The 25575-nt window shown below is 55.4% G+C and overlaps 1 protein-coding gene across 1 annotated transcript; it reads right to left on the reverse strand.

The window, feature by feature from the left end:
• Window positions 1-25575, reverse strand: Plxnb2 (plexin B2). The gene is made up of 39 exons (XM_032919433.1): window positions 25398-25575; window positions 15792-15841; window positions 15208-15248; window positions 11634-12720; window positions 11298-11480; window positions 11087-11215; window positions 10602-10702; window positions 10396-10522; window positions 9953-10106; window positions 9109-9223; window positions 8906-9014; window positions 8718-8819; window positions 7984-8076; window positions 7612-7693; window positions 7371-7531; window positions 7127-7275; window positions 6927-7035; window positions 6685-6821; window positions 6391-6561; window positions 5940-6069; window positions 5596-5823; window positions 5331-5507; window positions 5091-5230; window positions 4886-4986; window positions 4492-4721; window positions 4218-4399; window positions 3944-4010; window positions 3659-3805; window positions 3326-3482; window positions 3125-3225; window positions 2947-3031; window positions 2610-2764; window positions 2356-2516; window positions 2113-2260; window positions 1635-1699; window positions 1439-1514; window positions 937-1011; window positions 705-834; window positions 1-620 (listed from the first exon to the last, which is right to left on the reverse strand). The coding sequence occupies exons 4-38, from the start codon at window positions 12705-12707 to the stop codon at window positions 730-732; spliced, it is 5526 nt and encodes a 1841-aa protein (XP_032775324.1). The 5' UTR covers window positions 12708-12720; window positions 15208-15248; window positions 15792-15841; window positions 25398-25575; the 3' UTR covers window positions 1-620; window positions 705-729.

The following is a 25575-nucleotide window of genomic DNA, read 5'->3' on the forward strand; positions in this document are numbered from 1 at the left end:
CAGAGTGAAAAAGACAACTGTATTGGATTTACAATCAAGATTTACAAAAAGGGTGGGTGGTCCTGGGGGAGATGCTGCTCCAGCACCCCCAGATCCAGGCAGGGCCTCCAGGACAGCCTGTTTAACAGCTGAGACGGGGACCTCAGTTTTCTGGGTCCCTCTGGCACCCGGGCCCCGACGTCTGACGTCCAGTTTGACCTTAGAGGTGGAGCCAGCGATGGCCCTCGAGTCCACCTGGAGTGCCTGCGCCCCGCGAGGAGGGCCCGTGAGGTCAGGAAGGCATCGTACCGCTTTCTCTTCTCCTTCCGTCTGGCAGACACGTACAGTCCAGGAACCGGCTGTGGTAGCTATAGGCCAAACCCAGGGGTGTCTGAGGAGGGTAGGCTGCTGGTGCACGGAAGGGGAGGCCACGCCTCCACTGCTCCCGGTGGCCCAGTGTGGCTTTGTAAGGCACATTTGCGAATTGCTCAGGAGACAACACAGAGAACACCCGATGCTGGTGCCATTGAAAGGAGCTGGTGCTGACTCGGGCGCCCGGGCAGTATTGCTCAGGAGAAAGACGCTACAGTCTACAAGAGGTGGGTTCACCACACGCACTCCAGAAGCCTTGGGTGCATCCTCTACTGGAGAAGAGAGAGAAGGACTCGGCTACAGCCAGGGCAACCTCAGGCCCACGGGCTGCCCAATGCCATGGTGCCACCCACCTGAATCCTGAGGCAGCACTGATGGTCAGAGGTCTGTAACCTTATTCTCGAGCGCAGCGGCGATCTGCTGCAGGCGGAAGGCCAACTGCATCTTTTGGGCTGCAGGGTCTTCCTCCAAAGCATTGATGATCTGGTGGGGGTAGAGAGGGACACAGGAAACCTGTCAGATCACAGGCTGGGGGTACATGCGGGCACACTGTCCTGCATGCCACCACGGGGACCCAGAACATACCTCGTCATAGTACTTTTGAGTGTATTGGTAGAGCTGGTGTAGTGCCACAAGTGTGTTCAGGGAGTCCGTGTGAGCCTAGGGATGACAGACAGTGTTACCCGGTATGAGAAGGGTATAGGGGCCCCAAGGCCAGCCCCACAGAACAGTAAGCTGTAAGGTGTTGGCTGTGGGGTCCCATCACGGATACATCAGTAAACGGATCACATCCTGGTTAAGGTCACATGTCGATCCCAAGCATCTGCTCAACAATAGCCAGTGCCGGTGTGGCGGGCACATCAGGGTTCTAAGCTACTCGCTGCTTACACATCGGCCTCTACATACATGTGTGTTCGCCATCTCAAGACTCAGTTATGGTCAAGGCAGCTTGCCTGCCCACCGTGCCACGCCCATTCAGCCACCCTCCGCTCCGCTCCTCTCGCCATAGAATCTGCACTTCCATGCCTGGCCCAGCAGTGGGCACATGTGCCCTTCCCTTGCTCTTGACATGCTCTGTGGCCCTTACCCGGGAAATCTCCGCCAAGTGTGTATTCATGTCCTGGTCGCTGACCTGCACCATCTGTCGGATGCCCTTGTAGTAGCTGCAGAGGAAGAAGGGTTGTGCATGGAGACGAGGTGAGTGCATAGGAAAAGGGGGTGCTGGACCCTGGGGTCTCTTAAGGATTCCCAGTTGCTCCCCAACCCTCCTCCACATCACTCACTCCTCCACCATCTTCTTGTAGGTAGAGATCTCTTTAGCATACAACAGCTTGTTGCTGGGAGAGTCCTGTGGAAAGCAAAGACAAAAACGCTTTTGACACTGGGCTAGCCTCAGCTACTCGGTCCTCCCAGAGCAGTAGCGAGACTCCTGCTCAGACTCTGGGTAAGAAGGCACTGGAGGCTGGGGATGGGGAGTGGGAAGGGACACAAGTCCCGTGGAGGGTGAAGGAGACAGACCATCTTCACGGCAGCCCTAAAGCCTTGGTCACTTTCCACCTGCTTCCGCCCCAAACTTTAGCCCAAAACATACAAAGCCACACAAGACGAGCTTCTGGTATAATCCCAGCTCACTTCGCCTCAATCATAGCTTCTCCAGGCCATTCCTACCGACACTGTCCAGACTAGACGCTCCGCCCCTTCCCGGCCCGTCGGCCCTGTCCATGGGCCGCTGTCCCCTTATGAGCACACACGCTTACTCACTCGGCTCAGCTTGTGCTCTGTGCGAGTGCAGGCGTCCATGAAGGTCTGCGCAATGACCGACAGGGAGGCATCCACCACTTCGTGGACGTGGACGTCAAAGATGAAATGAGGGTTCTTCAGGATGTTCACCCAGAACCGAAGTGGTAAACTGTAGCGGATGGGCAAGGGAGTTGAGGGGCTGTGCTGGGCCACGGCAGCGGGCGGGGGGATGGGGGGCGGGGGGCAGACAGGGCAGGGCCTCACCTGTTGGTTTTCCAGATGTGGATGGTATCCTCATCTCGGATGTCATGCTTCTCTGCCTGCTCGTCTAGGAAATCAAAGAAGTACTTGACTGCGGGTGGCACCGCGTGCCCGGGGGCCAGCACGCTCTGGAAGAAGTTGTCCACAAACTGCTGCAGTGTGCCCTGTAGAGGACAGCGGCTTGGTGTGACCCCTGGGGCACAGCCAGGGCACTAGTGTGTAGGAGTGTGTTCCTGTGAGCGAGGGCCGTCTACTACCTTGACGGAGAGTAGCCGCGTCAGGTAGATCTCGGTGATGGCCTTGGTCCGCTCTTTCTCCTTCATGCTGCCCCGCTTGGACTTGCCCTCGTCTACCTCATCTGTCGGCCGCACCAAGTGCCACACACGGTTTTCCTCTTCTAGAAGAGCATGGCCTGTGGGGGAACAGGTAGCTGAGGGACCCAGTCCCAGTTCAAGGTAGGCGTGGCCTGGAGTTTGAGAGGTAGAGTCCTGGGGTCCACTAGGTGGCAGCAGAGGGAGAAGGGGGGTGGGGGAGAGATCTTCACAGACCTTTAGGGACTAGAAGAACAAGAGAAGAAAGACACCATAGACTCACGCTCCCCGGGCAGGTCCTGTTGGCTGTCTTCTGGCTGCTGGGAGACTCCCACCTTAGACAGGATGAGGGTGGCTCCATCCCGGACCTGAGGACAGAGTCATGAGGGAGGGTCATGTTCCTACTGTGGGGTCCCCCTGCTCAGGGCACCTCCCCCTGCCTAAGGGACTTCCGCACTCACATTGTAGTGCATCAAGGTGTTGATCCGTTTCCACCGGCCTTCCCGCTGGGAAGTAAGGTCCAAGTCAGACAGAATCTGGGCCGTGGACCCAGGACGCCATTCTGTGGGAGGGCACAGCTTAGTTTCCGGAACCCAGGGCCACACACTTCCCAATTCCAGGCAGAGCTGGGCACATGGGCCTCATGAACAGGTGGAACTCACCAAGCACCACACTGTCAGGCTTGGGCCAGCAGGAGCAGGGCTGAGTACGGTACACCTGGTCAATGATCTTCTCTTTGACCTGAGAGATGGTGTCGCAGTTGAGGACCTTAACTGGAATGGCATCAATCCCTTCATCCTGAACGATCACGCTCACCGTCTGCCAGGGAACACAGGATGGGAAGGACCAGCTGAGGGAGGATCCTCGTGACCATACCTCTGGATCACAGAAACCCTACCCAGGACAACTTGGCTTCACTGTGCAGTGTTCTGATGTGGAGTCCAAGTTCCTGGCTTCGCCTTCCCCTCCACAGCTTCCAGCTCTGGGGGACTTACCAGAGGTGCATATTCAACATCATCCCCAAGCAGCCCTGTGTCATTGAGGGTGTACTTGGCCTTCTTCTGCACAGCATCCACGGGCCCCTTTTCCACCTGGTGTTTGATGGCCTTGAAGAGCTTGTACAGGGGCTCACCTGCACTATCCTGGAGCAAGGGGGCTGTGTGAGTAGGAGGCATGGGACTGACAGGTACAGTGGGGTTGGACCTCCTTCAAGGCACCTAGCCAAGTGTCAGGAGGGATGGCACCGATTCACCCACCCCTGGCTCTAGAGCCGAGCTCACCTTGAGGTACTGGTACAGACAGATGGACATCCAGTTGGACAGCATCCTCTCTACCACTGTCTCAGACCTGAGGGTAAACGGATGCCTCATATTCCAAGGCCTGGTTGGCTCCAGGAGCCCGCCCCAGTGCACATGTGAGCAGAGGGCGTTATGGCCCATATGCGTGGGCATACCATCCAGAATGGTTATGTAGCAGCTTAGAGCGAGTAGGAAGTGGGATCTGACTTTATGCCTGTCCAAAATAAGTCTTCCCCCACCTGCCATTCACACAAACCTGCGCAGCATTAGCTTGGGGTTCTTGGCCACCACATACTGCTCCATGAGCTCCAGGAAGAGTGTGCGCATGATGTCTGTGTAGTATTCCAGCTTCCCGTGCAGAGCCACAGTCAGCAGTGATGCAAAGTAGACCTTGGCACGGGCTGAGAACTCACGCTGATTCTCTAGGGTGTGGATGAACTGCAGGGCAGCCGGGAGGGCACACTTGAGCACCTGGGCCGCAGCCTTGCCCCACCCTGACCTTATACCCCAAGCCCCCGGCCTCTGCTCACATTGATAAGGAAGGACTTGCTGTTGAGCAGGTTGGAGAACTGGTAGAGGGCTTGCTCCACAATGGGCCGCCGTGACTCGGGGATGTCTAGCTTGCCGGTGATCATGACATCCTTGTCACCGTCCTTGGATGGCAGGAAGAAGACGCGGTCAGTGTAGGTCTTATAGTCCAGCGTGGGGATGCCCGCCTCGTGCACGTCATTCGTCTGGTCCTCCATCTCGATCATCAGGTCTGAGAAGGGAATGCAAGTCAAGGTGGGGCGTTCCCTGGCCACCTACTCTTGCTACCCTTACCCAGGTCCTCCTGCAGTTTGTGGCTCTTAAGAAGTGCCTTAAAAGATCCAGGGATGCTCAGAAGGGAAGCCTGTGGATCCACCTGCCAGGGGCAGCCCCTACCTGTGAATTCCTTCTTGCAGCGATCACGCACGCTCTCCTCCAAGCCCTCCAGCTGGGATTTAATCTTCTCATACTCCCGCTCAGCCTGCTGGCTCTTCCTCCTGTTGGGCATAGAACAGCTTGCTCTCTGGTATCAGTCAGCTGTCAGGGTCAGAGGTGCTGATGCAGGAGGGACAAGGGGAGCGTTACCTGATACAGGACTCACCAGTAGCAGTAGATGGAAACCACGATGATAAACACCATGGGCACCATGACCAAAGGCAGGATGAGACTGAGAGGCACGTCGCTCGCACGTGTGTCGTACTCCACCCGGCCTAGCACCCACTCTCGAGAGCCAAACTTCACCTGTGTGGAAGCCAGGGCTCAGGGCGGGCGGGTGTGGGCGGCGGTGGCTTCTCCTGAGAGGGTCCCCAGGCCCTCCACAGCCCCTCCCGCCCTCACGCACAATGAACTCGGGGAGGTTGTGTGCTGTGTCTCGCTTCTGCCGCCGCTTGGGTGGGGGCTGAACTTCTGGGGGTTCGCAGTACAGGTCGGTCTCGGTCAGCGTCTTCATAATGCAACGTTCAGCACCCACAAATGCTTCCGCCTCCTCCAGCGTCATGGCCTTGTTCAGATTGGTTCCCTGGGAGGTGGGACAGGTGGCAGAGGTCAGAGTGATCAGCACTGAGTCCCTGTCCCCTACCGGGTCCCCACTCTGTAGGCCTTCTTACCCGGGCATGGATGAGCTTGTTGACCTGCTTTTTGACCCCACCCGTGAAGTTTTCAAAGGTGGGGTCCGCCACGTATTCGAAGGCGCCGGCTTCAGTCCTGAGCAGGGCACGATGACCATCCATCTGTATTAGCGCAGTGAGGTTGTAAGCCTCAGGTTCTTCAGGGACAGCCGGAGACAAGAAGACGACTTTGGTGTCATTGTAGAACACGTACTCGGTGCCCATGACCTGTGGGATGGGTCCGGAAACCTCAGGCCATTTGAAGAAGACCTCGTTCCTCCCTCCTGCTCCCTAGCTGCTCCCATTAGAACTGAGCCCTCTCGGCAGGAGGAGGCAGGACTGACCGTCACGGGCTCCAGGGATCCAGCCTCCCGCCGCCGCCGCCAGGACCGCAAGGGCTCAGCAATGACAATCATGGCGAACTTCTGGATGAGGCTGAAGCCCTGGCCAGTAACGTTGATGCTCCGGCCACCACTGCGGGTTGGGGAGGAGCAGGCTTCAGTGAGTTCAGTTCAGCCAGCTTCTAGGTTCTGCGCTACTAGTTATACCGGGGGATGGAGGGGGCGTGGGGGGGGAGTGTCGGGGCAATAATGTGCATCAGAGGGAGAAGCAAGTGGGGGAAGTGACCCTGCTCTGACCCATGCCATCTGGGTTACAAGGAGGGAGCCCATCAGGGTGCAGTGGGGTTTTCCAAAAGATTTCTTCTCCTGCCCTGCCCTGCCCAGTTCTGCCACATTCCTCAGGTCAGCAGGCGGGGGTGGGGAAGACACTAGGCAGGAAGGGGAGAGGCCACACCTGACAAAGCTTCTCAGTGGCTCAAAGGCTCTTAACACAGGGTTCTCACAGTAGGTGAAGAAGATGCCAGGACTGGGCACCCGGGAGCCCCCATAGGAGATTTCTAGTGCCACCTGGCCTGGAGCCAACTGGGAACCGGTGACGCATTGCAGCTGTGCTCCAAACTTCGTCCTAGGGTGGGAGGTGCCTGTCAGTGCCAATTCCGGTGCCCCCTCCAAGGCAGGCAGTCAGTCTCGGGCCTTCCCACCCTCTCCCCAGAGCCAGGCAGGCTCAGCAGGCATGGGCAACACATACACTTCACAAGGGACGTCATTGAGTGTCACCCGCACATCCTCCTTGGAGCCTGTGTCCAGGTAGGTGCCATTGATGGTCAATGTGGTGCCACCTGCCTGTGGCCCTTGTCTTGGCTCCACACTGAGAGGCTGGGGTTGCTGAGAGCGACACACACAGTTAAGGCCGAGGGTTCAGGGCTCACCAGATAGAGGTTGTTGGGGTCAGTAGCAGAGACTGGACTCACATCTTGGTCAGGCACTTACTTGATACGTGAACTGGACATGTGGCGGTGAATGGCCAAGTTTTCCATTAACATCCACCTCAATACCTCCCGTGAAGGGCGTCTCCGCGGCCTCAATTGCACACACAATCCTGGTGGTAAGACACACGGAGCCCATTCAGCCCTTTGCCACGGTTGCATCCGCCGAGTTGCTGGGAGCCCGGGCCAGTGGGAGTCACTCACCGGGTAGATACAGAGTATCCTCTTGGTTCAAAAGCACAGTCCTGGCCAGCCACAGTGATCTTCTTGACATCATCTGCCTTGACACCCAGATTGGACCCGTGGATAGTGACGAGGATGCCCCCACCCAGCGGGCCGGTCTCAGGCTGGATCTGGAACAGGCAGAGCCCAGTGAGTGAATGGCTTGGAAAGGTGAACGTGTAGGGGGGATGGGTGGGGGTACAGGTCAAACCGTGACAAAACTCACCCTGGTAATGACCGGTGGGGGACATTCTGAAGTGATGTTGCTGCACAGGGCTTCATACACGCACCTGTTCTGCCCACGGCACCACACACACCTGTAGGCAGGATCGGCGGCCAGACAGAGGCTACAGTCGCTGCGGCCAAAGGAGCAGTTGTAGAGAGTCACTGTGGAGGACGGTATATATCGTTAGCCGTTGCTCTGCCCCACCCCCCAGGCACCCCCGCCTTCCCCAAATCCCACGTACCTTGTAGCTTGCTGTCAATGTTCTTGCCAAAGGACTTAACATATAGGTGAAGAGGCAGTGTCTCATTAGCATCGTGGGATAGCTGCATGGGACGGACACACGGACAAACTGTACTTCCCATCTCTCTGATACCAAAAGCCATGAGGATCTCTCTATTACCCAAAGTCAGTGAAGGCTGCCAGGTAGACAGGAACTGGGGAACATCTCACTCACACACACACACACACACTCATGAGACTATGGGTATGTTCAGGGACATAGGGAGAGATGCTTGGAGACCACAAGGCACAGGGCAGGAGGGATTAGACCCTGGCTAGGCTCCAGTCCTAGGGGTAATGCCCACCCTCCAGCCCTTGAGACAAGCGGTGGTACCTTTGGGGTCCTAAAAGAGAAGGTGTCTGACTCATGCATTGTCACGGTCTCTTCAAACTTCAACAGGTCACTGCCCACATACAGGGAAGAAACCTACAGAGAGTCCAGTCAGCATTCCACTCAAGCTGGCTAACTGTTCTGCCCTCCGAGGGCAGAGAATCTGTCTCCAGAAGCTCCCGAAATACCCCACCACCTACACCACCTAGTCTGCCCCACGCCAGGTGCCTCAAAGACCCTGCCTCCCTCTGCAGCAACAATTTTCGGCATTTTGGTTTCTTTAAACCGCACAGAACTAGTGAAAAAATGTGCTTTTGTTTTAATCCCAGGTGTGGGGCCACTTTGGGCTGTCCCCCCAGCAGCTGACTGTGGTTTGCCCCACGCTCTAGCAGAGGCACAGTTTGCCAGCTGCAGAGTATTTCTGCAATTGGAATTCTGGGAACTTTTTGGAGACTATATAAATGCTAGAGCCCTGAGAGGTGGGGGCTGGTGGCTGGTGGTCGTGGGGGTGGGGGAGAAGGCGTGTGGTTTGTTAGTAGTCATGCTCAAAAAAAAAAAAAAAAGCAAAGAAATTAGATCCAGGGATCTATTTTTCTGTCTCTCTCCTCTATGCTTCTTTCTCTCGTATGTAGTGATAAGGGATAAGGGGATAAAGGGTGAGAGAAAGAACTCACAGGGCAGCCTCAAGCAAGCCCCAACCCACCTACCAGCTAGACTTCACCCCAGGCCTTCTCTACCTTCACAGTCTCCAAGTTCTTGCCCTGGAAGGTCACTTCTGTCTCATGGTTCATGGGGATGACCAGAGGGTTAGGGGCCAGGAACTGGGGGCAGTTGTCCTCCTGGGAGAGAGCAAAGCTGGTGAGGTGGGGTACTTCCCACCACACCTGTGGTCCTAACCACAGTTCTATCTGAGCGGCCGGCTCACCATGTGGGCACGTATGATTCCATCCTCTGGGTTGGGCGAGGCCTCTCGACACTCATAGTACTGCAGGTCCCATTGGCAAGTCCAGCGGTTGCTAGCACAAGAGATGCACCTAGCGGGAGGGTCGATCGGAGTGTGAGGGGCCTGGAAGTGGGAGAGGAACCTAGGGGCGGGATGGGGGACCTCAAAAGGGAGCCAGGACTCACGGCAGGTTCTCCACCAGGCTCATAGCCTCCCGGCAGTCATAGAAGGGATACTGGTGGGAGGTGAGGAAGACATTGCCGTGTTTGAAGAGGAGCTGGATGCTCACATCAACGTGGTCTGCAGAATACAGGTGGGAACGGGGTCAGGTGCAGCTAGAGCAGAGGGTGGGACTGGGCCTCGCCCTGTGCCCAGCCGGGAGAAGGTCTGTTCCTGGGGCCATGGGATACAATATGGATACCGCAGCCTTGGGCTCAGCTGGCCTGCTGCTGCTTGTCAAATCTGGGCTTTGGTGTCAGCTCCCAGAGCTGGGCTCATCTTTCTCCCCTGGGCTTGGCTGCCTTCGCACCCTCTCTCTGTTCCTGCAAGTGCTGAGAGGGCAGCGGCTCCTCTGTGTCTGGGTGGGAAGGCCTCCCCGGTCCCTGCTCACATCATTCCATGGCCTCATGGCCTCGTTACCCCAACACTCAAGGGACAGACAGACGCGGCACCTGTCTTAGCCCAGATGGAGGCCTTCAGCCTCAGGAGACAGCTCCAGCTGCCTCAGGCTGGACACAGCAGTGAGGAGAGATATCTATGCAAATAACTCGGCAGAGGAATCTGGATATTGGTCTCCCCAGAATAGAACACTCGGTCTTCAGACTCAGTCTGAGACTGAGGTAATCTCGTAGTTGGGATCTTTTTTTTTTTTTTTTTTTGCCTTCCCCAACAATAGCAGCAGCCACCCAGGACTGGCTCATGCATGGCGCTCAATGATCTAAAAATATGAGAGTAGATAGAGCCTAGGAAAAGCTGTGTGCAGGAAAAAGGAAGCTGTGCAGGTCCAGGGGCGGAAGGAGGTCGTCTCACCTTGGCCCGGTGGGGTGCTAGGGATGCTGCTTGGTGAGTTACAGATGACGGCATCGTCCTCTACCCGGGCAGAGTGGGATGGCGATTCACCGAAGAGGCAAAGCAACTCATCCTCCTTAGCCAGAGTGGGTAGGGGGCTGACAGATAGTCGTACCTGCAGGAGGAGAGCAGCTCAAACTATAACCCGTGTCCCCAGGACCACACTGCTCAGCCTTGGTCCTCCAGCCCTGCTCTCCGCATGTGCAGGTTGATGACCCCCAGAGCCTGACTCTGCTTTGTCTAGGATGTTCATGTGGTCCCACATACCAGGCAATTCATACCAGGCAACTCTTGGTTTCCTTGCTTGTCTAATAGCTCCCAGCCAGAGCTGTGTAAGGAGAGCTCCACCTGGCCCTGCACGGCACTCACTACCTGCCTGCCACCTGTCACACACACACACACACCTCTCCTTGGGCCCGCCGGCTCATGTTCTGTGGGAAAGCATCAGTGATGGTCACACAGGACTTCTCCCGGCTCCATAGCCAGTGTCCAGCTTCCTCTGCCCGTGAGCACTCGGACTTCCTGGTGCATCTGAAAAAGAAACAGGGAGTAGCCTCAGCTCTGGTACTCCTTGGACTCCAGGCCACTGGGGCAGGGACAAATTGCTCACCGTCCCTCGATGACACACCAGCCACAGTAGGGATCTTGGGAGTCACGACACTGAGCACAGGTTGCATAGCTCAGACATTCTTGTACCGGGAGCCGGAACACCTAGAGGTTAAGACAGCAGGGCTGTGGGGGAAGAGGACTTGCTAGACACAGCCCCCTCCCCCCACCTTACATGCTAGAGTCTTCAGGGACAAGAGACGGAGAATCTCTCTCCTGGGCCACCTATGAGCTTAGGGCAGGATCACAAAAGAAAACCTTGTCGAGAAAAGGAAGATTAGGGATGTAGCTCAGTGCGATAGGGATCTTGCCTGGCAGGCATCAGTTCTTACTCCTCATGCCCAAAATAAAACCCTTGGAAAGAGAGCAGTGGTGCCATGAAGACTCAGAGACAGGAGCCCAGGCTCTGTCCAACCATCCAAGGCAAGGCCCAGCATATGGCTCTAGGCCTGTTTCACAATGGCCTTCTGGGGCCATCTTTAGGCTGACCTTGTCCTGGGTCATGGCATACAGACTGGACAGGTTTCCAGACAGTGCCAGGTCCCCCTTGATCTTCTTGTTGATGTCTACCGGGATAGAGCCATACTCTGAAGAAGTGCCGTCTGGAGCAAGGTATACCTGCGAACACCAAGATGGTCCATGAGAACAGGGTGTCATGGTTCACTGGCCCCTCCTGGAGCCTCTCTGCCTGGGCCAGTACCTTAAGGATCCGGCCATCTGAGGTACCCAGGAAGGCAATGGTGTGGCCATTCTCGGCAGTTACTGTCACTGCTGTCAGATTCAGGCCCCCGCGGTGCAGCAGGGCTGTGGCTTCGAGTCCATCACGACTGCCCAGTGGGTAGGGCAGATGCTCCGAGCCACACGGGAAGCTCTCGCTGGCACCCTGTGGATCACAGCGTCAGGAACAGGTCCCTGTCTCCTAGGCTTTTCCCTACTAGGGCTCCAAGCTATAGGAGTCAGACGCTATCCTCCACAACACACATCTACTGACACTCAAAGGGGGAAACATACACTTATGAACAGGCAAGACACGTACTCGCGCATGGCCGCCACACTGGATGTCTCCGTGGAAGGGCTTGTAGAAGTTAGTGCGGCCTGACTCTCGGGTACCCGCGTAGCAGGTATTACGGTTGGCTTCCATCATTTCATGGACTTTCTCTAGTGGGAACATACAGAGGCCTGCTCCAGGCCCCCCAGTGCTCCGGCCATCTCTGCTGAACACAGCATAGAGTGCCCTGCCAGCACCCGGTGTGGCAACAGAAGCGGCTAGGCAGGTACCAAAGACAGAGTTTTGTGGTTCAGTGGGATCTTTACACACCAGATCCATCTCTACATAGGAATAGTAGGAGGGGTCGTCTTTGCACATTCGTGCCAGCAGGGTGCGGTTCTTAGCAGGGTGCTTGTCTTGCTGGTTAAAGATAAAGAAGACATAGCGGCCATCTTCAAAGGCTGCGACAAACTGCTGAGTATTAGTGGACAGGTAGCCAGCCTTGAAGGTGGTGTGGTCTGAGTAGGCCTCGAAGGCCTCCCGGCCCTCAGACCTGTCCAGCAGGCGGGTGCTCACGATGATGCCGTTGTCGTGTGGCCCATTGCCTTTGCCCACAAACAGCACTTGCTCACCGTCGGGGCGCGTGGAGCTCACCAGCCCTACTGTGGCCACTCTCTCGTCATTGCTGGCCACAAAGGACTTTTCGCCGCTGCCATCCTCGTAGAAGAGGCGCACAGAGATGTTGCTCATGGCGCGCAGGGCGCAGATGCCCTTGAAAAGACTGCCGCACTCCACCAGGCGTTTCCCAGGTGGGTCGAGCAGCAGCAGCTGGTTAAAGTTGTCAGTGAGCATTGCTTCGTGGCACTGGCTAGGCTCGATGGGTGGCGTGCATTTCTTGTTATCCAGGAAGGGGCCTGTGACCACATGCTGCTGGACTTGCAGGTCGGCACTCAGCTGGTAGAGCGCATTCACTGCCCCAACATACACCACACCCGAGGCCTCATCCACAACCAGGTGGTTCAGCTCTGTCTCACTGCGGAAACTCTCCGGCTTTCGGGACCGTAGGCTCAACCCTAGGCCCATGAGACCTAGTAAGGTCAGGGCCCAGAGTGGTTGGGCCATTGCCCCCAGAACTCTGTGGGGAGAGACAGTAAGGGTCAGATAAGCCGAGGCCTCTCTTCACGCAGGTCCTGCCCTGAATGTCCAGGATACAGGCCAGAGAGGGACATAATCCCTTCAGGGAGCACCCAAGGTATTCATAGCGCTAGGAAGACTCCCGGCTATTCATACATATTCCTCTCAAGAAGCTACAGGTGGTCTCAGGGTACAAACTGCAGACTTGTGGACATATAGATCCATACTGCTTGAAGCTAGAGCCGCAGAGTGAGGCCCAAGCACATGACCCAGGTAAGTGCAGTCTATTTATGTCCACCTCCTGAGTTCCTTAGTCCAAGATGGTCGCACTTCCATTCATAGCCCTATTTGCTGCCTGCTGGGGAGGGGTAAGCAGCTCTAAGTTTACCTGTGTGTGTGTGTGTGTGTGTGTGTGTGTGTGTGTGTGTGTGTGTGTGACATGTGAGTACATATTCTGTCTAGGATCCTGGGTCAAGAGTCCAATCGGAGGACCTGGGTTCATTTCCCAGCACCTGCATGGCAACTCATAACCATCTGTAGCTCTAGCCCCAGTGAATCCAACACCTTTTTTTAGCCTCCACAGGGAGCAGGCACACAGTGGTACATAGGTACTTCCTGCTGACAAAACACCCGTGGCATAAAATAAATTTAAATTAAAAAAAAGACCACCTTAAACATCACCTCATATATACCTTATTCTCCATAAATGATTAAAATTTAAACATAAAACGGTTCTAGGTTCACACTCCCTAGGCTCTGTAACTTTCCAGTTATAGATGAAGGAACAGTTCCAGAGAGGAAGTAACCTGCCTAAAGGCAGTCTGGATGGGTGGGGCTAGGGTGCTGTCCTACCTCTGACTACTAAATTTACTCTCTGAGAATCCCTAGCTGGTATCCCTCTCCTACAGAAGGACCCCCCCTACCCCCCCACCCCCCTCTGCCTGTTCCCAAAGAAGGCAGAGCTGAACTGTAGGTGAAAACGAGTATACTGGAAGGAGGCCGTGGCTTTTTCTAACGAGCCCTGCAGCTCTCCAGCTGCCCTCCATTTCTATTCTGTACCCTTCATTAGCCTCCTCAGACCTAGGAGGTATAACCAACAGAGGGAAAAGCACATTTCCAGTAGAAAGTGTTGTGCAAGAAACAAAGTGCAATGACCTCATTAGGAGACGAGGTCAGGGGAGAAGACAGTGGCTTTAGTTAGAGACAGGAAGACTTCGCAAGCCCTTTAAGACCCCAACTTAGACTTCGCCCAACCCAGTCTAAGATTCCAAGGCTGTGCTCAGAGCCTGGAGAAGCAGCCAAACTCTGCCTCCATGGGGGCAGTCCTGTGGTCCACTAACCAATTTCCAACCCAGCCTTCTCCAGGCAAGCCCACAGGCCACCACACCACACCAAGGCCTGATGGCTAGGCCAGCTTGTTCAGGCTTAGGGATGTAGCTCACCCCTCTAACTCACCAAATCACTGCAGCTTGTCAGCTCCCAGGAGCAGAGAATGAATGGAATGTTCCCAGCCAGGAGGGGGTGGAAGGGGGTGAGGCGTAGGCGTGGGCGGAGCCACAGTCTCAGCACAGCTGAAACCTAACCAGTCACCCTCTTACGTGTGGCTGTGCCAGCCTCCGCCCCTGTATCTAAGCCCAAGGCTTGAACCTGGAGCTAACCAGCTAGGAGACCCCTCTACTCTTTACACTGGACCCATAATGGCGCCTTCTCCAACAACTGCCCTCCAGGGGCCTTCCTAGGAAATCTGCCAGGTGAGCTTCTCTCTGTTTAATTTCTGGCAGAAGACTGGCCACCTCCTCCCTAAGCTTGAAGCTCACCCTGGGAAGTCCACACACAGGGGTGTAGGATTCTAGGAGGAAAACTTTCCAGACATCTGGTCACCAGTAACTTGAACTCCAGGCCCACACACCTGTGGGGAAACCCGATTATAAAACTGGGCCAGAAGTGTAGATGGGGTGTAGCCCAGTGGCTTACCACTTGCCCAGCACAGCCGAAGTCCTGACTTCCACTCCCCCACACCCAGATACCAAAACAGTGGGATAAAGACGCTCCAGTCCCAGTGTCTTCTGGTGATAAAAGGGACCTGGGTTATGCTCTATAGGTGGCAGCTCCCTTCTACTTCCTGAACAAACAAGCCCTTGAGTGACCTGCTTGGTCGGGCCCAGGAGCAAAGAGCACCTGACCTCTCTGGTGCTCTGGCAAGCTGGAGGCGCCAGGCACAGTCAGCTAAAGCTTCCTGCCGCTGATGTTCCTGGAATGGGAGGGCAAGTGGAGGGACTTCCTGTTTTGGACTAGGTCCAGGACCCCTGTTTGCCTGGCTGGTGGGGATTTCCTCAGGGGTACCAGTCAGCCTTATGCTGGCTGGTATACTTCCAAAGCCAGAGAGAGAGAGAGAGAGAGAGAGAGAGAGAGAGAGAGAGAGAGAGAGAGACAGCCTCAGGGTCCCACAATGATTTTCAGCACTTTCTGGCTTATTCCATGGACTCACCAGTAGTCTCCGTCTCTGTTTTAGGCTGGCATCAGGACTCTCTAGGAAGCAAAAAGGAGATAGAGCACAGTCACTCTGGGTGGCTGTCCTGATACCACAGATCTCGATCCTCTCATTCCTGGTAGGGACCTTCCTTTCGACACTCCCAGGCGTCTAGCCCAGTTTCTAAAGCAAGCACATTCACCTGGTCTTTGAAAAACACGAACAAGTCATACTACTTTCCCTTCTGCTTAGAACTTGGCAGCTCTTTTCATTGAAAGTCTAAGGTACCATCTGCTCTTTAAAACTACCTGTGGGGCTAAGTGCTGTGGCGCACGACTTTAATCACAGTACTCAAGAGGCAGAGGCAGGTGGGTCTTAGTTCAAGGCCAACCTGGTCTACAGATTGGGTTCCAGGACAGCCACAGAGAAACCCTTTCTGGAAAACACACACACACACACACACACACACACACACACACACACAACCACTACCACGACCACCACCACCATCACCACCACCAACACCAACAACCAAAACTCCACTATATGCATAAAAGCTTTCTGAAAAACACTCGGATCCACAACAGGGCAACTCTACTTACTAGCTGGGTGACCTTGAGCAAGTTAACGTCTCTGTGCCTCATTTCCCCATCTGCAAAATGGACACAGTAATAGTAAATTAACACTAAGGTTTCTAAGGATTAAATGAATCCATTCATGAAAAGCCCGAGTGTTACACTGTAACACTGGGCAAATCTTCCTATAACATTCCTTCTCCTAGAATTAGTCCTTGGTAGGCCCAAGGGGCAGTACAGACCAGGGGAACTTTTTAGCAGGTTTGTTGGAAGTAACAATTTAGCAACTTAACCAGCTGCCGGCCAGAGAAGGGGTAGGGGGAGGCAAGAGGGACGACCACTGCATGGCAAAGGGTCTGTGCCAACCTACTAAGAACCCACCTCACCCAATTCTACCAGTGTGCTAGCTCCTGAGTTCTCAAAGCCCTCAACCCAACCTGAAAACTCTTGGAACTTTGGGGACAAGGAGAAAGGTGCACAAAGCTGTAGGTCAGGCACCACTTTCTGGGCGCCATCCACGTGTCCTCTAACCCTACCAGGACTCTCTGTTTGTCCTGTGTATAGCAGTTCTCCATACTTCTGCTAGCCCATTTCCTCGGGTAGCTGACTCGTGCGCCTGGACCTATGTGGGTCCAAGTGGCCCATCAGGCCCCACACTGCAGTGTCCCCAGCCTCTTCAAAAGGCTGCATGGAGCAGAGGGCACCTTTTTGCCCCCCAGGACTCAAGACAGGCTTTGTGACATGAGCCAACCACAGTCTGTTCTTCAGACACAGCGGGCAAACCACAGGACAGTGTTAGTCCCCTGAGAATTCACTTGCAACCTCTCTGTGCCCGGGGGCTGCTCTAGTCCCCTCTGGGCCCTGTCCCTCAGCCTCCTCTAGCTCTAGACTTCTCATAGCAGATCATCTAGGTCCCAGTTCCTATCGGTAGTCTCCTGAAGACAAGCCAAAGGAAGCTGGCCTCTTCTAAGCAATGTGCCACTCATACTTCAGGGGTCTGATGAACCTTCCACTGACCAATCAGAGTCCACTGGCCAGCTGTTGTCTCCTCTATCAGGATCCTCTGAGCCAACACTCCTTAGATGTGAAACTAACATCGATACCCTTTTAGGTCACCACCGCGTCCTTGGCTGATGTTCTCTGTCTCAAGGGGTGCCCCCTCCCCACTAGCCCAGACAAAGAACTCTGTCTTTGTCTTCAAGAACTCGCTACTGGTAAATTCAAGAGCACACTCCCCTGGTTCAAGTTCAGCACTGCCTCGTTCTGGCAGTTACATGGGCCATTTACAAAGCTGCTGTGTGCAATTTTCCCATATGTACGTTGGGTATAACAATAATACCCACTTCAGAGAGCTGGGCAACTATCCTCCAGCACCCTGACCTCAATCACCCATCCTCTATGATCTTCACATCGAGGGGATCTCTCGGTGTGGCTCAGGGATGAGGCTGGGGCCGACCAATGGGAATACAATGTGAGGACTGAGAGCTTCTGTGCCAGCTCCCAGGTCTGAATCATAACAGCTTCACCTCAGCCAGAATTCTGAGAGCCAACAGGGTTTCTTGCACATCCTGGACTGTTTGGGAAGCAACAAAAGCCCCTGGTCAGCTGGATACCCCAAGGCTTTCTTCTTTAGATTTCTCTTCTCGCCCTAGGCTCTCTTGATGCCAATTCCAGGGGTGGGGGGTGGGGGTGTGGGGTACGAATGATACGGAATACACAGGCAGCCAGTGGAGTTCCCTAACTCTAAAACCGCCTCACAGGGCAGGGTCAGATAGAGCTGGGGTTCCTTTCCTCTTAATATCTTAGTATGAATGGCTTTTTAAATCAGATCAAATCAACATCGAGGCAGTGTAGTCCAAAAGGAGAGCAGAGCTTCGGTCCCTCCAGGGACCAAGACAACAAACCAGACACACCAGGGACTCGAAGGGAGAAAGAAATGATTACCACCAAAGCCGGGATTCTAACAAGTAGGGTGAGAACTACACCACCCTCAGGACAGGACAGGGGCGTCTGAACAGCAGACCAAACTCGGGAGCCCTGAGCCTCAGAGAAAGCGAAGCTGCCCCTCCCCCGCCGCAGCTGGCAGCCATGAGGCGGGGCGTCCTCTCTCGGAAGGCTACGAAAATCTGCAATTAGCTGCGAGCGTTAAACAAATCAGAAGAGACAAAACAGGCCGCGGCGCCCGCAAATCCAAGCCTCCGCTGTTTTCAAAACAAGCCTGAGGGAGGGGCTGCGGCAAGGGTCTGTGCGGAGTCTCTCGGAGCACCGCAGCTACAGAGACAGTATCATACATGGAACCGACATGGTGATCGCATAGAAGACCCCGAGGGGGACGCAGCCAGTGCCCGAGGACCCAGCTCCACCCACCTCGCAACCCGGTCAGAGTACAATCCAGGAGGCTAGGTCAGTCCACGCACCCCAGAGCCAGCCCTGGCCTCATTCCTCATAGACAGGCCCAGGTGTCAACATCCCCATCCCCCAGCGTCGTTTCCGCCAGACTCCTCCGGGATCGCAAGACGGTTACCTGGGAACTGCACTGGAGGCGGACCCCAGACGTGGGCGAGGATGCACGACCGAAGCTCCCCTAGGGACCAGGCCACGCCCACGGTCCTGAAACCTAGAGATCCGGGTCCCCTCGCCCTATTCAAGTCTGCTTCCACATTTTGGCCCTGCACCCCAGCGCACACCTAGAGGGAACACGTGGACTGAGCTTTTGGCGCGAGCCTCACCAGGTCAGGGCAACTCACAAGGCGATGGCAGGTGGGAGCCCAACCTCGGGTGACAAATGACAGCAGAAGCAACTGTCAAGAGTCAAGAACCGTTTCCTCGCGGTGCTAACCTGGTATCAGAAACAGCCGAAAGCAGGACCGGCCATTACCTAAGTCCTTCCAGCCGGGAAGGAAAGCAATGCGGGGCTCCGCCCCAGTGTGTATAGCTCCGCCCCTGCCCAGGGTCAGTCGCAGGGCTCGGCCCCCCTTGGTCAGCAAACTAGGCACGACCTTGCCTTCAAGCAGCCTCAGGCCAGACCACGGGGATATCCGCCCAGACTCCTCTAGGGAAGACCCAGCCTTAAGGAAACTGCGCCACCTGACCTGGAGCAGGGGTGGGGCTCTAGGGAAAGGCTGATGTGCTAACCTGAGTCAGGGCTCCAAACCTCTCACCAGACTCAGAGTAAGGACACCTCCCAGGCAGAGGGTGGCTGCGGCCTTTCCCCACCAGTCCAAACCCCTAGATTAGGTTCCATCTTTAGGAACCTACCCTACGCCCCATTCCAGATCCTGGGTCAGCCCAGCCGAGATCGTCCACTCGCTTTCCCTCTCCTGGGTGCATCCAAGCCACCTGCCCATCAGAGGCTTGATCATACAGGATCTCAATTTCTGGCCGGGTGTCTCAAGAGCTAACCTGTCAAAGCCAAAGGACTTTCCCTCACAACCAGCTGCAGGTCTAGAACCCTATGTATATTGTAGGGAACTTAGGGTGAGTGCCCCACACTGTCAACCTCTGATCTGGCTGGCCTCCCCATCCCTCTAGGTAAAGACTCAGCCACCAGTGTTCTGCTGGGCCGCACCCTACCCATTCTAGGATCTCCTCCCCTCTTTACATGTCTACACCGCCAGCCTCCAGATTCATCATTTTGTGGCAAGTCACCCTCTGTTGACTTACTGTACTCCTCGAGGACCCCTGAACCCCCAAAACTCAGCAAATTAAGGGAGGGTACAAATGGGTCCTGTCACTATCATCAGTCAGCTCACTGGGATGGGGAATGTTCAGATGGATGCCAGCCGTGGTTCTGATGTTTATCTTCCTGTACCACCTTTCTCCACTCCTGCCCCACCTACACTTCTCCTTTCCCAGCTCACCCAAGAACCAGCTAGATGCTGTTCGAAGAGGCTACAGTTTGCTCAGAACCAGTTCCACAGAGTCCCAACCAGGATTCAGCAGCTGTGGGGGTTGGGGGTACGATTCAGTGGCATGGGGGCGGATGGGTGAAGGCCTGGATGAGCGAGGAGCTGACAAGGCCTGTAATCTCCCTGTCAGCTTGTCAGTGTCTCATCGGTCACCCCAGCCCCTCCTCCCCCATCACAGTTGAACCCTACAATTAGCTTAGGGCACCTTGCCAAGCCTGGGTGCCAGCCACCACTCACACATGACCACACATGTACAGGCACACACATGTCCATGATGTTGCCAGATCCTTCCCAGCAGGAAGGTCTTGCCCCAACACCTAGAATCAACAGCTCCCAAGCATGAACTAAGGGGCTTTGAAAAGGTGGGATACACATGGGGTTCCAATACTGGGTCATCCCAGGATGCCCTTAAGAGATGTGTAGGAGCTGGGAGAGCAGGGGCTGGCTCGAGGGACAGAGCAGTTCACTGGTGAGTCTCCCATCCACACTAATCCAGGGGTCTGGCAAGCACAGGGTACTTTATGGAGTGCTGGGAAGAGTCTGAGGGTGAAATAGTGAGCAGTGTCCCATGTCCAAGTGACACAATGAGGCAAGCACTCAGGACTTGGGCAGGAAGATGGCCTGGGGTTTTCCAATGAGGAAATGCCCAGCTCGGAGTGGAAGGTATGTACATGGGGTTGGGAAATTAGAGCCCCTAGACCTAGTTCTTTCCTGTTTGGTAAGGAGTATGACACAGCACACTCCCCCTGGAGTCTTCTATAAGTCTGTGGGGTACACCTGGAAGAAGTGAAGAAGCGGCGTTCCAGGGAGTGCTCCCTTGATCCCTCCCCAATCCTGACATAGGTTTGTGGCCCTGAGGCCTCCCAGGGTGACACTCCAAATCAACGTCAGGTGGAGGCAGGGAGGCTGAACTTTCCACTCCTGAGGTCAGTCTAGGGAACTATTTCTGAGGCTGGAAGAGTGACTGGGTCATTCCAGAGCCCCTTCCCTTCTGCCATCCGCCCCTCACCCCTGGCGGATTACCCAGCTCAATTTAAAAATATCTTCTTCTCCTACTTGCTGGGCAGGTGCCCCGGTATCAAGTGTGTGGTGATGGAGCCAAGTATGACCGTAAGCGGGTTCTACTCTGTATCCCAAGTTAGCCGCTATCTTCCATGAAGAGGGCATCGGGCCCTCAGCCTCTGCACCGCACAGATGCCACTTGGTTCCTCCCAACGCACACCCACACCCTGTGCTGGAGCTATCTTAAGAGCTTGTCCAGGTTAAAGGTTAGGGCCCTCGGGAATGGAGTGACAGTCCCAGTGTCAATCCCAGAACACCCTCTTAATCACAGTAGTAGTAGTAGTAGTAGTAGTAGTAGTAGTAGTAGTAGTAGTAGTAATAGTAGTAGTAGTAGTAGTAGTAGTAGTAGTAGTAGTAGTAGTGTGTCTCCCACACATTCTATGATTGACCGAGGAACTCGGAATGACCCGAAAACTTCCACACATGAAGGGCACCAAAGGGAAACTGAGCTGCTCTTCCTACGCAAAGACTGAATAAAGAGGTTCCCAGCAGGTGGTGGCTGCACACATCTCTGTGAGTTTGAGGCCAGCCTGGGCTACAGATTGAATTTCAGGACAGACAGGGCTACAGAGAGAAATCCTGCCTCAAAAATAACAAAGAAGGAAAAAAAAAAAAGACTTGATAGGTTTCTAATACATTACATGAACCCATCAGTTCTTCAAGTGGATGCAGTGCCACACAGGTGGCATGCTGGTTCAGAGGCCGGCAGAGAAGAGCAGCCCTGTGGAAAGAGAGCTCTAGCTGCACACACAGCAGACCCTCTTACACTGTCCCTGATGAGCTCCCAAGAGGTGTCTTGATACAGGTAGCCACCTGAAACACCAGCGTCAAAGCTTTTTTTCCTTTCTTTTTCACCAAGGACTCCTCTCAGGGGATCTACTGACCAGCTGTGCCAGAAGAACCCCCCCCACACACACACACACCCCTCCCATTGCCTGATCCCTGTGTCCAGAAAGGACATCATACCCCGATCAGGCTGCTGGGCTGGTGGCAGAGCTGAAGTTAGAACTAAGGCTATGCCCCTGGGGCCTACCCCTTTCCCCTTTCCTGTCCTTAAGCCCCGGAGCCAGAACCCTGCTGGCACCAGAATGGGGAACTGCGGGGTTTCTCAAGTAAGTACAGGGACCTGAGAGAGATTCGGTGTTGGGCACCAAGCCCAACCCTGCCCCCAGGCACAGTGTCCCAATCCGGGTTGAGCCCCTTCTGTAGGCAGTCCACTGGGACCCCAGGCAGTTCAGGTGTGAACTCAGCCAGTCCCTGGGGACGCCCCAGGGAAGGCTGCCAGCCGTGAGGAAGGCAACAAGCCAGGTTGGGGGATGGGACACTGGGCTGCAGAGGCGGGACCAGAGAATGACAAAAGACGGGAAATAGTGCTACCAGCTCCAAGTCTGGACCAGCTCCGACTCTTCCCGAAGACAAGATTGTCACTGTGAGGGTGGTTCAGACCTGCTTCAAGGGAAGTTCGCCATCCTCGACTACCTGGACTCTATCTAGGAGTTAAGTCCAATCGCTGTCACAGGTTCATGAATTTCAGGGGAAGGAGGGCCCCTCTGGGTTGGGGTACAGGATAGCAGGGGCCCCCCTCCTCTCCTCTTCTTTTAGATGCTCTAATAGGGTAGAAGGGTCAGTGGGGTGTTCCAGAGGTATTACCTGTAGTTAGAGAGCTCAGAAGAGGGCAGAGTCCTTGCTATGTCAACAGAGGGGAGCACTACCCTCACTCGGCTGGGGGTAGGGAGTAGAAGCTTGCGTTAGGGGATGTGAAACCATGGAGAGGAAGAAAGAGGAGTCACATGAGGTCTGGAAAGGGAGAGCTAGGGCAGTAACTCCTACCACCCTATTCCGACCTCCCCAACACACACACACACACTTCAGCCCTTCCCAGTCTATAATTAGTCAGAACCCAGCCCCACCCCACCCACAACCTCACCCTAAACACAAATAGCCATTAGTGGGGGGGGGGGTTACCCAACTCCTACCCCCTATCTAATCACCCAATGGCTTGGCTCCGAAGGGTGGTGAGGCTATTAGGGGGCAGCCTCAGTCCTACCCACAAGCTAGCCAGAGCCTGGACTACTACTACCAAGCCTTGGTTGGAGTTCTAATCAACTTACCTCTTCATCCTCACCAAGCCAATGCTTTAACAAGAGGCCCTCGATAGGGACAAAAACTTACTCCCTGACCATCAAGAGCAAGGCTGGGCACGGGAAACAACAAGAGGGATAGGAGGAGATGTAAGGAGTGTCTGATTGCAGGGTGACAGTCCTCTGTGACAGTGAGGTATGCGTGTAGTCTTGCCTAGCCGACAAGCAAGGGCTAGTGCTGGGAGATCCTTCCACTAGTAAACCTTAGGCAAGCGCCCAACATCCCTGAGAAACCATTAGCACTAACCATCGGGAGAAGTAGAGAGCAGAAGACATGACATGGGGATGTTCTAGAATAGCTACAGATCTAGTAGGGGGGACATGTGCCATATGGACGACACTGTAGGCTGCCAGCCCAGCCCGGCTCAATCCTTTCCAATCCAATCTCTTCTGCTCCACTAGCAGGGGCCAGGGCCAAGTCCCGGGGCTTCCTGCTCTTGGGCATCAGCTGCTGGCTCTCCCTCCCAAAGTGGTCTCCATACAGGCTCCTGGGTAGCAAACCCCAGGAGCCAACCCAGGAACATCCCAGTATGGCTTCTTGTAGGACCCCATATGTGTCCACCTGTGGGGTGGCCCGACTGCTATCACATTCCAACGAGGAGGGGGCATCCCCTCAGTGAGCCTCTGGTCAGTGAGAAGGCAAGAAGGTAGCCTCAGTTCAGCTCCACTAAGACCCTAGGGATGTGCTTCCTTATGAGTCTCTGCCAGGGGTGTGACCCATCTGAGGTATCCTTAAACATAGTATGAATGGCTTTGGGAAGTGAACAGTCTTCCAGATAGGTCTAAAGTACTTCCTCCCGCCATGAGTTTTCTCAGAGGAGCCTGGGCATATTCCAGGTTGGGCAGGGCCTACAAAGGAGCCGACCTTGAGGACCTTCTCCAACCCAAGGTGACACATGCCCTCCTACACCACCCCTGACTGGTCTGAGCAGCCAAGGGAGGGAGGTGGTGGAGCTGCCTGGACTTGCCGCCCCGCCCTCCTGGAGTTCTCAGCCCCGCCCTCCTGGGGTTCTCAACTCGCAGCCCGGAAGTGGGTCCCTCTCCCCTGGCTGCTTCAGTCTCCCCTTCTGCTTCAGCCTCCTCTTTGGGTAGCTGGACTCGCTGGACGGCTGGATAATCCAAAATAATTCCTCCTTGGCAGGCAGCCCGTGGGGGAGAGGGGAACTCACATTCCAAACTCTTGTTTTTCTAAGTAACTTCCCTCAGTTCCTGGGGCTAGAAACCTCTGGCCAGTTCTCGGGCCTCCCCACTTCCATGGGAGGTTGTGCGAGACTTGGTGGCTGAAACTCTGTAGTCTACCTGGTTATTTAGTCTAGCAGCTTCGATACAATACAATAAGGTTTGGCACATTCCACAAAACAACTCACGCGTTGGCCCTACCTTCCTAGGAACTTCACCTCCTGACCAAAGAGCAAGGACTCAGGCCATTGGCAGTCCAACTTTCTGATTACATTCCCTATGTACCAAGATAGCATCCGGATGTGGGATCGAGCTGACAGCTTCCACCTTCAAGGCCTGTGTGAGCAGTCTGAGAAGTTCAACTTTAAAACCACCAATACAGACTGAAGAGAGACGTTAGAGGGGGCACTCCCCAAGGCAAATGAGGGCCCTGAGGGCCTCCGTTCCTCAGAACGCGACACTGGCTTTGAGACCTGGCTTCAGCTACAGTTCTGACCACCACCACCATGGTGGCCACAATCCGACCTCCCTTCCTGCCTTCTTCAAGGAACTAGAAAAAGGAATTAAGTGACGTGGCCAGAAACTCTAGGATTCTTAGGCTCAGAAGCCCCCAGATAGGGAGAAAAGACCCACCCCCCACACAAATCTGTCAGTCAGACCAGAAGAAGCGTGAGAGCTCACTGAAGAAGGTATATGGAAGTGAAGTAGACTGTGAAAAGGCACCCACAAGTTCTAAGCCCTCTGTATCTTAGGTGTCTCTCCAAACACAACAACAAACTACACTAGAAACTTGCGGAGGAAACCTTGTCGGGAGGCGTGGGGCCTCACCAGGTACTACTGGGTGTTGGTTCTGTCTCTTGTTCCCTGTCCCAGAAGGTGTGGGGACTGCTTTGGTTGGGCACCCCTGTAAAAAGCCCCAGCAGAGCCCAGCGTCCGAACAGGCTTAGCTTGAGAACTGGGGCCTGGAGGTCCGGCACGACAGATGACTAGCTCTGGTCCATCGTTTCGGCGGTGAAGAGGTAGGGACGCCGGCCGGGAGGGAGGGTTTCAAACTACACCGGGCCGGGTGCAGCTCCACTGGGTCGCGGGAACCCTGCCTGCCAGGCCAGTCTCCCAACATCCCGGCGCAGAGGGCCTCGTCGCCAACCGGTGAGGCAGGAGCAGCCAGGCCCAGCCGATTGGAAAGACAGACAGACACGGGGCAAAGACGCAGGCCCGCGTCGCCCTCCGCTTAGCAGCACTGCCCTAAGACCCCCGCGTCCGGGGGCGCAGGCCGAATGGCGTGGACGGCGAAGCCTGGGCCTGCGCGACGCCCCCATAGTTCCCGTCCCCGAGTGCCGTACCTGCTCCTCCGCAGCCGTCGCTCGATGGCGCCGGGGCCGCGCTCTGCGTTGCGCTCCGGCCCGCGCGGCTGCCATGGAGACGGGCCTTTGTGTGGCCGAGGAGGGGCCGGAGCGCGCGGGAGCTGCCGGCCCCGCCCCCGCCAGGGGAGAAGGAGGGCGGGGAGGACCGGGGCGGGCA

This window comes from Rattus rattus, chromosome 1, assembly GCF_011064425.1.
Source record: "Rattus rattus isolate New Zealand chromosome 1, Rrattus_CSIRO_v1, whole genome shotgun sequence".
NCBI classification, from domain to species: Eukaryota; Metazoa; Chordata; class Mammalia; order Rodentia; family Muridae; genus Rattus; species Rattus rattus.